Source organism: Tupaia chinensis, unplaced genomic scaffold (genome assembly GCF_000334495.1).
Source record: "Tupaia chinensis unplaced genomic scaffold, TupChi_1.0 Scaffold000332_1, whole genome shotgun sequence".
Classification (NCBI taxonomy): Eukaryota; Metazoa; Chordata; class Mammalia; order Scandentia; family Tupaiidae; genus Tupaia; species Tupaia belangeri.
In genome coordinates, this window is record NW_006159826.1 from 2,915,937 (window position 1) to 2,930,875 (window position 14,939).

The following is a 14,939-nucleotide window of genomic DNA, read 5'->3' on the forward strand; positions in this document are numbered from 1 at the left end:
TTTAAGACACAAGCAAATTATTAAAAATTTACTAGAATAATTTTCCTTTCTTTTTAGTTTAAAACAGTCCCACTTGAATGTTCTAATTGAGCCATTGGGAGAATCTGCTCAGAACTGCAGATTTGCTGATGACTGCTCTGTGCTCAGTGCTCGTGGGTAACACAGCCGTTACGGAGAGACAAGAGGCCCCGCCAGCGCTCCTGTGTCCGTGTGTAACTGTGGAGCTGCTTCTGCGGGGTTCACTGGGCCTCGGGGGCCTGTCAGGGAGCCTGTTAGGGTGTCATAAAAACAAGGTTGGATAATTACGCCATGACTGGTTTCATATCACTCTGCTTAACACCGTTCTGCATTCTGGGAGTGAGTACCGAGGTGGCAGCAGAAACACAGAGCACAGCAGCTACTGTCCCAGACTAGCCTTCGAGCTCCGCGCAGCCAGACGTCACGTGAGGGAAGGGACGCAGACACGACGTTCGTCGGAGTAGCTTTAGAGTTACTCTTGAAGTGTTATTTGGCTTCTGATTTACCAAGCCACGTGCACTCTGCCCTTCTAGTGTTGAAAGGAAAAAAGAAGGAATACTAGCTGTTCATGAAATTAAGCAACATACTTAAGGTGGTGGATCATGAGCCACCACCTGAATCTGCATCTCTGCTTCCTAGCTGTGCATTTGAATAAAAACTTAGATTTGTTTTTTTAAAAATTTGTCATCAGGCATGTGTGCTCATGGAAGAGATAGTGAGAGGGAAAGTGAGAAATCATTCTCCAGGGGTGAAGACCATGCTGCAATCTCTTCCCCTCGAGGATTTTGGGCACACCTGCACACACGTCTGGCGTGATCTCCACACCACCACCAGTTCTGGGACTCAAACCACAGCGGGCCGTGTGGGAGTCCGGCACTTTAACCACTTTGCCACCTGCTCGCCCCATACTTAGTTTTTTGGAGAAAGCTGGAGAAATGTTGAAATGTTACAAATCTTTCTAGTTTTGTTGATCTGACTTATCTTTTCCTGAAGGTATGGTAATTCATAATTCCATGCAAGTGTATTTCCTTTTAAACCCAGTAGAATTTCCCAGAATACATACCTGAGATTTCTCTCTGAGAAAAGTGAATATGATATTTTGAAATTTAACTTTTACAAAGAGGAAACCAATCACAGTTTGATGCCAATGCCCTGTTTTACAGTATAATTTCTGAGAAGTTACCTCTTACTCATTCAGAATGCAGAACTAAAAGAGAATTCCACATTCCTTAATCAATACGTGTTTCATTTGTCCATATTTCGTGTTTCTTACTGGTTTCCAGAGAAACACGTCAGAATGCTGAATGATGCATGTGGTCACTTGTTCTAACGCTTTCACGTTTTTTGCATTTCTTTCTTTTAAAGCACAAGACTCAGCTGACATTATTTTCCTTATTGACGGATCAGACAACACCGGAAGTGTCCATTTTGCAGTCATTCGCGACTTCCTTGTAAATGTCCTTGAGAGACTCTCGCTCGGAACGCAGCAGATCCGCGTGGGGGTGGTCCAGTATAGCGATGAGCCCAGAACCATGTTCTCCCTGAACAGCTACGCCACCAAGGCCCAGGTTCTGGACGCGGTGAAAGCCCTCCGCTTTGGCGGGGGGGAGTTGGCCAATATCGGCCTCGCCCTGGATTTCGTGGTGGAGAATCACTTCACCAGAGCAGGGGGCAGCCGGGTGGAGGAAGGGGTTCCCCAGGTGCTGGTCCTCATCAGCGCCGGGCCTTCCAGTGACGAGATTCGCGACGGGGTGGTAGCACTGAAGCAGGCTAGTGTGTTCTCATTCGGCCTCGGAGCCCAGGCCGCCTCCAGGGCAGAGCTTCAGCACGTAGCTACCGATGACAGCTTGGTGTTTACTGTCCCGGAATTCCGTAGCTTTGGGGACCTCCAGGACCAATTACTGCCCTACATTGTTGGCGTGGCCCAAAGGCACATTGTCTTGCAACCGCCAACCATTGTCACGCAAGGTACGTATGCCCTCCTGCCCTCTGTGTGGTAGTGCGGTGTGTTGCGTGTTGGTGGTGCAGAAGTGAGGGGAGCACCTGCGTGGTTCGCCTCGGGAGAGCCCGTAAGTACCCACCGCCCCTGCCGTGCCGAGCCAGCTCCCGAGGAGGTGCTATGACTGCGGCGGAGTTTGGAAAGATCGAGTGAGTGGAAAGCGCTTCTCAGCCCCGAGTTGCTGAGAAAGTCCACTTCTAAGGCCAGCTCAGCACATCTGCTTCTCCGAGATGATTAACCACGGCTGCTTGCTTACTTGTAACCTAGTCACCCTGAAAACGGAGGCGAGAGGCTCCTTACCTGGGAACATTGCTCCAGAGTAACGGCCCTGCCTTCTAAGAGCCACATTGAAAACGTGCTCCTAGTACACCTCTTTCCAAAAGCGGGGCGGCGAGGGCATCTCCTCGAAGTCCTTTCACGCTGGGACATTGGGGGTTACGCTTCTGAAGGTGAGAAAGGACAGAACAGTCATTTGAGGGAATAGTCACGAAAACATTGTTTCCTGTATTGTTCAAGGAGTAGTTCTTGTAAGTGCCAAGATGATGATATATACTCAGTTGGAGGGCCTTTGGCAGAGCAGGCAGTTGGAGTCATTTAGAAGACATAAATTCAACCACGTCACATAACAAACATGTATTTAACAAACATGGGAGGGGGCTGGAGAGCACAGGTTCCCCACTGTCTCAGGACCGTTTTCTGAGATATCAGTTACTTTTCAGACTCTTAATTCCATGGCCTGGGACAGGCCATTTAGTAAAGTGGGGACACCGGGGCCCTTAGCATCTTCCAGAAACACCCAGCTCACTTCCTGGTTTGTCTAAAGGCTGGGATGCTCTAAGATGGTAACGCCTTCATCTTGGGCCTTCCTAAACATGCAGAGCACAGGCTCAGTGAAAACTGGAAGTGAGCACCAGGGGGGACTCTGGTCCTCAGGTCAGCCCACGATTTACATCTTTCCGTGTGGGAATAACACGTCCTCACAGCTCTTACTCGCTATCGTTCTAAGTAAAGGCTACGTGTCTAAGCCCGTAAGGAAACACTGTAATGAGTTCTATTCATTGTACCAGTCGGTGCTCCAGATGGGGTTTCCTATGACAAAGGAGTGAAAACACTTTAAAAATCTTTTTTTGGGACAAACCATTGTATGAAATTAAGAGTGAAACATTTTGGGGGCCAGCAGATAGTGTAGCAGTTACGTTGCTGGACTCCCACATAGCTGACCACAGTTCAAACCCCGGACCCAGTGGCTTGCAACTCACACAGGGCATGTGTCTGTATGTGCCCAAAATCCCGGGAGAATAGAAGGGAAGAGATTGCAGTGTAGCCATCCCCCTGGGGGTGAGTTCTCAGTTTCCCTCTCACTATCCCTGTCTCTCTCTGGTGAGGACATGTACGCTAAGGCAAAAACCTCTGAAAAAAAAGAATGGGACATTTGAAAGTCTGAGTTAAAGCCATCTTTCTCTACTCACCTATGGTACTGTTCCCAACTCAGCAGCCGTTTGCTAATCGTTACCTCTGCTCACTGCATACCCGTAAAGGTGGCACCCCGACACTCCCTCCCTGCGGCTATGAAACCCCAGCTGCGTGCGCTCAGCTCCCTGACGGAGGTGGAGCGCAGCTCATGCTGTGAGGGCAGTCGGCGGAAAGCTCAGGGTTGTCCCCACGTAATTTAGAATCGTAACTGTGTCCTGGTGACATGGTAGCAAAAGCGGATGTCTTCTAGAAAACCCTTTGAATGACATTTCGGTCAGAAAGGCCTCCCGGTGCCTTCTGTGTCGCCCCATGGGGGAGGCCAGCATTTCCTCTCACTTGTTGGGTCTAGAACTGGGCAGTCTTTCAGGCCGAGCTAACAGGGGAGCCCAGAAGTTTGACTAGACTGCTCCGAGAAGAACCGGAACATGAAGAACAAGGGACATGCAGAGCCCAGGGCCTGCCCATGCATGCCTGGAGCTGTTTCCATTTGTTTCTGTCCACTTCTTACTTTCACTTATTTATAGATTTTGTTTTGCCTTACGGCATGTGCACTTGCGTGGCGCCATTTTATAACCTTGGCGAACAAGGAAGGAATCCGGGGGATGTTTGCAGCCTGCTGGGGCTTCTCCAGGCTTGCATACTTATGGAAGCAAACAATTTCCCATGTTCTGTAGACACCCAGGAAGGGGGTCTACATGGCTGTGCATGGAGACCTGGCCTCTGGTCCTGGGTCTTACGCTGACCAGCGTGTGATCTTGTGTGACAAAGCACAGGTACATTCCAGTGCTCGTGACATTTGCCTAAGTGCAGTTCTAGGGATACTAGCTGCTGGGCGCTCCCAGGACTTAGATAGAAATTAAACACACGTGACTTCTTCCCTGATCTAAAGGGGTTTCTGGCACAGAACCTCTGAGACCCTGAGGTCAGGTCAGGATTCACAGGGTCCCTTCTGTGTTCCTCTATGTTTTATGTCTCACAGATTTGGACATTAGTCCTTCCCATGGACCCATAGGTAGAGCTGTTGGTGACATAGTGGTAAGAGGCATTAAAATTTGGGAAGGGGTTAAGTGTGTCATTTCCTCCTCCTCCCCGTGGGTTGTGCCATGGCTGGTACTCACAGGAGTGGTGGAACAACTGGGCCACTCGCTATAGGAGCAAGACGTTCATGAGACAGTCACCAGACAGCATTTTTCTGTTTATCTACTGTACGTGATACACACAATAAATACATTCGTGGTAGATATGTGGTGCTTTACATACGTGGGTAAATGTTCGTCTATGTAAGTCTCTCTCTGTGTGAGTGTGAGCTACCTCTGGCAGTGCACAGGTGTGGCAGTCCACTAGACACCCACACGTTCAGTTTTATCCACGAAGGAATTTCAATCAAAACCAAAGGTGTAGGCAAGAGACTTAGCAAGTGTAAACCTAGGGTGGGAAGGACAGCCCCGAATGGATGTTCGTGCAAGGACCACACGATACAGAGGAAGCTTAAATGATGCTCAGCAAACCCTGCTCCCCTGGTGACAGCTGTGCGATTGTGCTGAAGATTTCGGTGCATGACACGCCACCCTTCTGCCAGTGCATGGGCCTCCTCCTGGTGCCCGGAGTGTATAGGTGAGGTGCTGCCGGTCCCCTAAAGGGATTCTTTAAGGCACATCTCCGTGGTCCGACCCCAGTCATTACATTCCCAGCCTCTGGTCCAAACAGCAGGGAATCAAGGGTGTTTTTAAAACACGTCATTGGAGGCAGCTCCAGGTCTAGAGGGATTGTCCTCACCTTCACCCCAAACCTTCTGTCCTTTGCCAAGTGTCACAAAATCCACGTACCATGCAGTCTATCTGATGGTGTAGACTAACACAGGGCCTGTTTGCAAACACTCCCTTCTTGGGTTCACCTATATCTCTTTATACTTCTCTAAAGCTCCATTAGGGTTCTGGATTGGGAGTTGTGGTCTGATAGAGCTTGTCCTTCCCGTGACTTGGTGGCCACTTACAGGTCAATCCAGCTGCTCCACTGAAGTTCACAGTCAATGCGAGACAATGACAGGGTTGAGGTGCTTTTCCTCTGCGGTTTCGCTTTCAGTCATTGTAGCCTGAACACATTCCTGAGGATCTTGACAGCACAGGTCTCTTCAGTGAAAAATGTTTTTGGCACCTGATGGTCTTCATTCCTTTTTATGAGCTTTACAATGATAAGTAGTTTCTTTGCCCATGAAATGAAGACGATGGGGACACTGATGCTCTTTCGGCTTTCTCACTCAGTACTGAGCATCTGGGAAGTCAAGGTCGTAGCCCTCAGGGCTCCATGAGCAGAGGGAGCTCTTTGCTTGTCCCATGGCTCGGACAATGGCTTTATTGTGGGAAGTTTAAGAACTTCCTGTTTAGTGACAGCAAGCCAGACACGTGGCTACTAAATCTGCACTTGTTTTTATTCAGGAATCTTGTACCAAGTGCTAAGAGTAAGCAGGGTAGGAGGAGAGCCATCTAGTTAGGGAAGGGTGGCTGTAATTAATGTGCCTTGTGACAAATTCCCTGAGGTCCCATCAGCTAGAGCGTGGGGGGATCCTGGGGGTGGAGCTAGCCCTGTGAAGTCAGTTGAGTGTGGTTGGCAAGGTCGTTGTACTCACCTGTGATGTTGCTACCTGCAGTTATTGAAGTCAACAAGAGAGACATAGTCTTCCTGTTGGACGGCACGTCTGCACTGGGACTGGCCAACTTCAATGCGATCCGAGACTTCATTGCCAAAGTCATCCAGAGGCTGGAGATCGGCCAGGATCTTGTCCAAGTGGCGGTGGCTCAGTATGCTGACACCGTGAAGCCCGAGTTCTATTTCAATAGCTACCCAAGCAAAAGGGAGGTCATAACTGCTGTACGAAGAATGAAGCCCCTGGACGGCCCAGTGCTATACACGGGCTCTGCTCTGGACTTTGTTCGAAATAGCCTGTTCACTAGTGGGGCTGGCTACCGGGCCACCGAGGGGGTCCCTAAGCTTTTGGTGCTGATCACAGGTGGTAAGTCCCTGGATGAGATTGGCCAGCCTGCCCAGGAGCTGAAGAAGAGTGGCATCATGTCCTTCGCCATCGGGAACAAGGGGGCCGATCAGGCTGAGCTGCAGGAGATCGCCTTTGATTCCTCTCTGGTGTTCACCCCCGCTGAGTTCCGAGCCGCTCCTCTGCAAGGCGTGCTGCCTGGTTTGCTGTCTCCTCTCAGGACCCTCACTGGAACCACTGAAGGTATGGTGGCAGTGGCTTCAGACACACGAATGGGAGGTCTCCAGCAGAATCTTTGAGAAATGATCCTAATGAAGTTGTATTTGTGTTTAGCTAAGAGACAACCATTAATGATGAAAACTATAGCAACACACAAAATTTATTTCAGGTGTCCTTTCACCCTGAGTTGAAATGTCATAGGATGAGAATTGCATGGCTTTAACTGTAGGCCCATGGGATTACCTGTCCTTGCAGCTTTTGTCCAAGGAGAACTCTTCCAGATTCTTATCACAAAGGAGCGTCTGGTGTTCTATTTCTCCTGGTGATCCCCTGTCCGGCCTCCTTCTCTCCACCACTGGGATGTAGGCTAGCTCCTTCCTTTCCTGAGCTGACAGTGTACCTCCAAACAGTCCCGCCTGTCCCATAGGTCAGTGTCCTCAGCTTTTAACCCATCTGTCTTCTCTCTTTAAGTGATATAGTGATATCCTTTAATGGAAATGCATATTGAATGGAAGAGTATGAAGATCCAACCCAGTAGTTCTTCAAATCTCTCATTTAATATGTTTATCTCTGAAAAGTTATTTTTAAAGATATAATAAAGGTTCATGAGCTTTTAAATTGAGGAATGCAATTCACTGTCCTTAATGAAGAGAAGATGAATATCAGAGAATCAAGCTTTCCCCCTACAGACTTGACCACTGTTGGACGGCTCAATGCATGACCTGTGTTGCATGGATGCATGCTTTCTCTTCACACTCAGTGGTCTTCTATAAACCTCTCTCTTTCTATGCTTCTCTATATTTTCTTAAAGTTTTGAATTCACATTTTTATAGCTAAATCTCAACTTATGATAGGATAAAAATCTGTTCTCGGGATGAAATTACAGTGAGACATCTAGGAAGCAATAGGAAATAATTTAAATTTTCCCTATATCCATGATCTTGCCATCTCACTTAGGAGGGATTCCCCTGGGGAATGTTGGGGTACTGCTTAGTAACTCTGTGACCCCTTGATAGAAGAAGAGTATCAATAGAGAATGATAAATGGGAAGTCTGAGGAAGACTTCAAGATGAGAACAGTCTATTTTGTTAATTTTTTTAGCCTTAAGGAACTCATATCCTCAGGTAAATGTGATGTGAGTGTTTCCAAGCTATGGATGTAGAGTATATAGAGATTAGCCCCAGTCATGGCCACGTGAACCTGGGTGTGACTGGAGTCATAGACATGAGTGTCGCCGAGAGGCACGGCACTCTCATGAATTTCATTTCCAGGGAAGGAATGTTCTCTATCAAAGACTCTGATAATTTCATTGGTTGCACACATCCTAACTTTGGCACTGTATCTCTCTGTGAGCCCTCTTAGTCTTGTAAACTTGGCCATCAATATACCTCACAAACACCAGCCACCACTAGAAGAAAATATGCAGATGTCTGCCATATTTGACGAGATGGAAATGCTTTGCCACGCTCACTTTCTGTGTTCTTAATGTTGACATGTGTGCACATGTTGAAGGCACACATGACAAAACCCCTCACGGTCGTGTTTGTCTCACTTTGTTTTCTGTGCTTCACTGCAGTTCACGTAAACAAAAGGGATATCATCTTTCTTTTGGATGGATCAGTCAACGTTGGAAAAACCAATTTCCCATATGTGCGCGACTTTGTAATGAACCTAGTAGAAAGCCTTGATGTTGGAAATGACAATATTCGTGTTGGTTTAGTGCAATTTAGTGATACTCCAGTGACAGAGTTCTCTCTAAATACATACCAGACCAAGTCAGATTTGCTTGCGCACCTGAGGCAGTTGCAGCAAAAGGGGGGTTCGGGCCTGAACACCGGCTCGGCCCTAAGCTATGTCCATGCCAACCACTTCACGGAAGCTGGCGGCAGCAGGATCGGTGAACACGTGCCGCAGCTCCTGCTCCTGCTCACAGCCGGGCGGTCTGAGGACGCCTATTTGCAAGCTGCCAAGGCCCTGGCACGTGCGGGTGTCCTGACCTTTTGTGTGGGAGCTAGCCAGGCTAATAAGGCAGAGCTTGAGCAGATCGCTTTTAACCCGAGCCTGGTGTACCTCATGGACGATTTCAGCTCCTTGCCAGCTTTGCCTCAGCAGCTGATTCAGCCCCTCACCACATATGTTAGTGGAGTTGTGGAGGAAGCCCCACTCGCCCAGCCAGGTAAACCTCCTACTATACGGGGACGCCCTGCCCTTCCTCAGACACCTTCCTGTTGGGAAATTGGCCCGTCCAAACTCAAGCATGCTGTGAACAATAGTGAGATTATTGGCTCACTCTGGTTGAAATATGTTGAGTGGAGACTGAGACACTGTACCAGCAAGCTGAACCCCTCTACTGGTACTCACCAATACCAATCTAGGGGAGCCAGCTTACGTTCTGTAGGTATCATCTCAGTCTTTATTTAGAGAGTCTCTCCTCCTCCCTCTTCCAGTATCTGTGAAGGATAGAGGTGAAATCTAGATGGAAGAAGGAGGGAGACAAAAAGAGAGAAGACAGACTCTTGTATACATGTTTATCCTGCATTGGGAATCATTTAAAAATTGAAAGAATTTTCTTTGTATGTTTTTGTGTCCAGAATCTGCTGCATCTAGAAAATCATTATAAAATAAACAAAAGCTGAGACTTTTGTAATGGTAAATGGCATGTGAAGAAAGTCTATATTATTACAATTATTAAGAACTGTTCTGGCAGTGAGATAGGGCGGTATTAGACCCACTACCTTGCTGACATCATGCAGATGGGCACAAGACTGAACCAGCTGAGCCCCATCAAAATAGTTGTAAGAACTGTTTGTACTGAAGGTGATGTTTTCATTATATGGTGAGGCCTCCTGTGGTCTATTGGTCCTGTCTTCTGTTGTCAAATTGTAGTTGGTTAGAAAGCGCTGACTGAGAGAGCCTAGCCACAGAGCAATGATGGCCACTATTTTGGGTCTTATCCTATAATTTCAACTGTAATGAAAAACGAGCCAGTTAGAGCAGACACCTGGCATCCCAGCTAGCCTTAGGAGGCCAACCCCACTAGCTTTTGTCATTAGAGACTGATGCTGATCTTTTAGTACAAGTCCAATGAGGCCCACATTTCTAGTACTTTTACTTGTAACAATGTAGAATCACTGCTTGTTCTGGAATGATCCACCTGATGCCAGAACAGAACCCGGAGGGGTTTCCCCAGCCGCATTGTTGGGGAAACAGGATGCTAGATTCCCCAGGCCCATCTAGCTATTCCACCTTGCATTGGCGTAGGACGTTTTTATGACGAGTGGTGCCAATTTTCTCTTCTCTTGCTGGCACAGTGAGCGTCAGGCCAAAGGCTGGTGGTGCTGGGCTGAGCTGGGTTTGGGGCCTGTTCTGTTCTCATCCCTAATCGTGTCCCCATCTACGTTGATTGTAGAGAGCAAGCAAGACATTCTCTTCCTCTTTGATGGCTCGGCCAATGTCGCGGGCCAGCTGGTGGCCATCCGGGACTTTCTCTACAAGGTCATCGATGAGCTTGATGTGAAGCCAGATGGGACCCGGATCGCGGTGGCTCAGTACAGTGATGATGTCAGGGTGGAGTCCCCTTTCAGTGACCACCAGAATAAGCCAGAGATCCTGAATCTCGTGAAGAGAATGAAGATCAAGACAGGCAAAGCCCTCAACCTCGGCTACGCCCTGGACTATGCACAAAGGTACATCTTTGTGAAGTCTGCGGGCAGCCGGATCGAAGAAGGAGTGCCCCAGTTCTTGGTGCTGCTGGTGGCGGGAAAGTCCTCCGATCGTGTGGAAGGGCCAGCAAATAACCTGAGACAGACTTCGGTGGTGCCCTTCATCCTGCAAGCCAAGAACGCCGACCCCGCTGAGTTAGAGCTGCTGGTGCCGGCCCCCGCGTTTATTCTGGCTGCAGAGTCACTCCCCAAGATCGTCGATCTTCAACCCCACATCGTGAATCTCTTAAAGTCAGTGCGGAATGGAGCGCCAGCACCAGTACCAGGTAGGGTGTTCAGTGCCCACTCCTGCTGCACGTTCTCCAATGTCAAAGTCAAGGGTAGGCCAAGGTCTTCCAGTGGAAGTTCTCTTTCTGGTCACAAGGAAGACAGAGATGGTTTCAGCAGACCAGCAGAATATGAGTGATTTCCCCCTGTGCTTTCACTCTCTAGCTGTTCTCTAGGGCAACAGGAGAGTCAGGAAGTTTGTTTTTAAAGACATAAGAATATTTTTAATAACATTAGTATAAGGATTTAGTGATTCATGTTTAAATCTTTTTACAGTCTTTACTGTATACACAGTAGAAGCCAGTGACATGGTGACTTGAGAACTAAGGCGTTGTTCATTTCCCATTTCCCAGTGCCTTTAAGTGGGTATCGCTGTGTTATATCTCCTTCACTGCATACATTAAAATGGAAAGGCATAGAAGGAGACAGATAAATCCTCTTCATAAAAATTGCACTAAAATTTGTCACTGTTGGGCCAGCCGGTGGAGTGGTGGTCAAGGACTGGATCCCATATGTCTGACTGCAAAGTTCGAGTCCTAGACTGGAGGACTTGAAAAACATGCTGGCCCGTTACGTGCATGCTGAATCCTGAGAGGAAAGTGGAAGAGAAGGGATTGTCCATCTCCCCTGGAGGGTGCTTTCTCACTTTTCTTCTCTCTGTCTGTTTCCAGTGGGTGCATGTGCCCTCTAGCAAATTGGATAAACAACCCTCCCCAAAACGTCCCGCTGCTAATCTTCATTACGATGCCTGGTGTAGCATTTGGCGACAAATGTACAGTAGAGAGAGCGGTTTCAGATATGCTCCTCTTGACCAAAGACAGACCCGAGAGCATCCCATGATGTGGGGCCCTCGCCTGGGCTCTGGGTGGGGAGGCTGATGTCTGGGTTCCGTTTTTCCCTTTGACTGACTTGTGAGGTCAGGATCCCCTGGGAACCTCCCATCTACAAATGTGGAGGGCTTGCATCCTGGCCCCTCCCCCATGTTCCTCTTGAGTTGGAACTTAACAATACTCTCTGAGCTCTGAGAAATGTCCCGGGGGGTCTTCAGAAAGTTCACAGGAGAAGTGTATTATGAGAAAACCCTGCACGGGTTTAGGAGAGCTTTTGCACCTAAGTATGCTTATACTCTAATTAGATATTGCTATGAATGTTTTAAAGATTCCTCGCATGTGGCTATATTAGTTTCCCATTGTTGCTGTAAAAAATTATCACAACTTCAGTGGCATAAAACAAAATAAACTTATTTTCTGACAGCTTTGGAGGCTGGAAACTGGAAGGCGGTCTCACTGGGTACTACAAAGGTGGTAGCAGGCTTGGGTTCCTTCAGGGAGCTCTAGGGGATGAGTCTTCCCTTGTCTTTCCTGCTTCAAGCCTGCCTGCCTTCCTTGGCCTGGCCCCGTCTTCAGTCTGCAGCCAGCAGCACGTCCTTCTCTGTGCTCTCTGACCTGCTTCCACCCTCCCCTCTCTCTAACTCTGATCCCTTCTCCCCCTGATGAGACCTGTTGTGGCTGATGACATTGGACCCATCTGGAAACGAGGCTCCCCCAACACCCCTCATCCTTGCTTTCATTGCACCTGCAGAGTTCTGTTCCCATCAGGGGTGTAGAACTGGGCATTTCTGGGGAGGTTGGGCAGCCTGCACGTCAGTATGCAGGTGTGACCCATCAGGCTGTCCCCTCAGTTTCAGGTGAGAAGGACGTGGTATTTCTGCTCGATGGCTCCGAGGGGGTCAGGAACGACTTCCCCCTCTTGAAGGAGTTTGTCCAGAGAGTGGTGGAGAGCCTCAGCGTGGGCCCCGACCGGGTCCGTGTGGCCGTGGTGCAGTACAGCGACCGGACCAGGCCCGAGTTCTACCTGAACTCCTACATGGACCAGCAGGGCGTGGTCAACGCCATCCGCAGGCTGACCCTGCTGGGGGGGCCGACCCCCAACACCGGGGCTGCCCTGGACTTCGTCCTGAGGAACGTGCTGACCAGCTCTGCGGGCAGCAGGATGGCGCAGGGCGTGCCCCAGCTCCTCATCGTGCTCACGGCCGGCAGGTCCGGCGACGACGTGCGGGGCCCCTCGGTGGTCCTGAAGCAGGAAGGGGCAGTGCCCATGGGCATCGGGATCGGGAATGCTGACATCACCGAGATGCAGACCATCTCCTTCATCCCAGACTTCGCCGTGGTCGTCCCCACCTTCCGGGAGCTGGGGACCCTCCAGCAGGTCATCTCCGAGAGGGTGACCCAGCTGAGCCAGGAGGAGCTGAGCAGGCTGCGGACGTTCCTGTTCCCTCCGAGCCCAGGTAAGGACAGAGCTCTCGGGCTCCTCGTCCTCACAGATTACCATTGAGGCTGTTGGTTTGGCCTGTGAGCCACAGGGTCCCCACCCCACTTCCTCCGTGACCGTCACTGTTTCCTCCCTCCTGTTCCCTCTCCCAGCCCTGTTACCATGAACTAGGACACACAGGGAGCAGAGGCTGCTGAGCAGGAAGGAGGCCGAGCTGCGTCCACCCAGCCATGCCCGCCAGGGCCTGCTCCCCACAGGCACTCAGGCAGGCATGGTCACAGTGGTGAAGGAGGCGGATGTGTCCTGGCTCCCTGTGGCTCCCTGGTGCAGCAAGGGGACAAAGAAGGAGAGGTGTCAGGGAGAGGGAGGAGCGAGCACCCAGAGGGAACTCAGCTGCAGGACTTGTGCTCTGTGGGCCAGGGAGTCCAGGGGACGGGGCTGGTGGCACGGCTCAGCTTCCCCGACTGGCGCCAGGATGGAGAATCATGCCTGGGCTCCGTGAAATGTCCTAAAGCATTTGCGGGCAGATACCTTGGTAAATCGTGGGAAGCCAGTCATTGTGCACAGTTGCACCCCCACATGGTCCACGTGGCTCCAGCCAGCAGGAGGTGCCTGAATGGCAGGAGACCCCGGTGAGGCTCTGTGCAGCGCGGCGTGCAGAGGGCACACTTACAAACGCTGGCTGAGTGCACATGCTGCTTCTCTGCCATAAACGCGGTCACGTTTCTGCAGCCGCGATGCCTGGGCCAGCCTTCCTCTCGCACTCTGACCGACGGTCTCCTCTCCTTCCTCCCTGTCCCACTCCTTCATTTCCTCTTCTTCCCCAGCTGACCCTTGACTGGTGGCCTGGATTCCCACCTCCCCGAGAAATGCAAGTCCATAAGGAGAGGGCTTTGAAGGCCACGTGCTGTCTCCCACAGTGCCTATATCCCAGGGTCCCTCCTTGGTCCCTCGGCTGCCGGCCTCTGCCGGCTAACGCCCTCCTGCTCAGTGGTGTCCTCTGCAGCTGTCCTCCTCTGTCCAGTGGCGTTGGTGCCCGTGTTCCGATGATTCTACTCATGACAAGAATGAGTGGCTTTTCCTACGCTCTTAGAGACTCCATCTTGATGTCCTGCTTCTCCATCTTCTTCTTCTTCTTCTTCTTCTTTTTTTTTTTGGAGAGGTTTTTGCTATAGGGCGCATGCGCTCGCCAGACAGACAGAGAGAGACAGAGAGACAGAAAGCGAGAAATCACCCCCCCAGGGGGATGGCCACGCTGCAATCCCTTCTTCTCTATTCTCCTCTCGGGATCTTGGGCACGCACGCACACGCGCCCGGTGTGAGTTTTAAGTCACCGGGTCCGGGACGTGAACCGCAGTCGACTACGTGGGAGTCCAGCGACATAGCCATTACGCTAACTGCTGGTTCCCTCTCCGTCTTCTTTTAAAGACACGTCTACACTGTACATCACTCTCCTCTCATCCTCCGCCTGCCCTTACCCTGCACAGAAACTGCTTTGGCCAGGGTCTTTCCATGTGGCAAAAGCCAGTGGCCGGTCCCCAGGGACCATTGTAGCTGACCTATGGGCAGCAGCTGCCCGCCGGTGCTCAGTGGTGCTGTCACTTGGTGTGGGCAGGCCCTCTGGTTTCTGACGCCCTCAGGGTCACTCTTCCTTTCCCTTTCCTGGCTCCTCCTCTGTCGCAGTCCTCACACAGGCGTTTTAACTGACTATTCAGCCTAGGACGCCTGGCTGTGGGGCAGACACACCAGGACGGGGAGGCGGTTCGACGTGGAGTTCTGTGCCGAAGGAGGTAATGCTCACGATGACCTTTGACTCACAGGTGTCGGCGCCAAGAAGGACGTGGTCTTCCTCATCGACGGGTCGCAGAGCGCGGGGCCCGAGTTTCAGTACATCCGCACCCTCATCGAGAGGCTGGTCGACACCCTGGACGTGGGCTCTGACACCACCAGGGTGGCCGTCATCCAGTTCAGCGAGGACCCC

The 14,939-nt window shown here is 50.6% G+C and overlaps 1 protein-coding gene across 1 annotated transcript in view; it reads left to right on the forward strand.

Moving 5' to 3' along the window:
- The window catches only part of COL6A3 (collagen type VI alpha 3 chain), a 98,633-nt gene that overhangs the window by 30,598 nt on the left and 53,096 nt on the right, over window positions 1-14,939 (forward strand). Inside the window, 6 exon segments of the mRNA XM_014589125.2 lie at window positions 1,384-1,986; window positions 6,138-6,722; window positions 8,275-8,874; window positions 10,108-10,686; window positions 12,369-12,974; window positions 14,779-14,939. The exon segment at window positions 14,779-14,939 is cut by the window's right edge and continues 27 nt beyond it. Coding sequence (XP_014444611.1) covers window positions 1,384-1,986; window positions 6,138-6,722; window positions 8,275-8,874; window positions 10,108-10,686; window positions 12,369-12,974; window positions 14,779-14,939 — 3,134 coding nt within the window.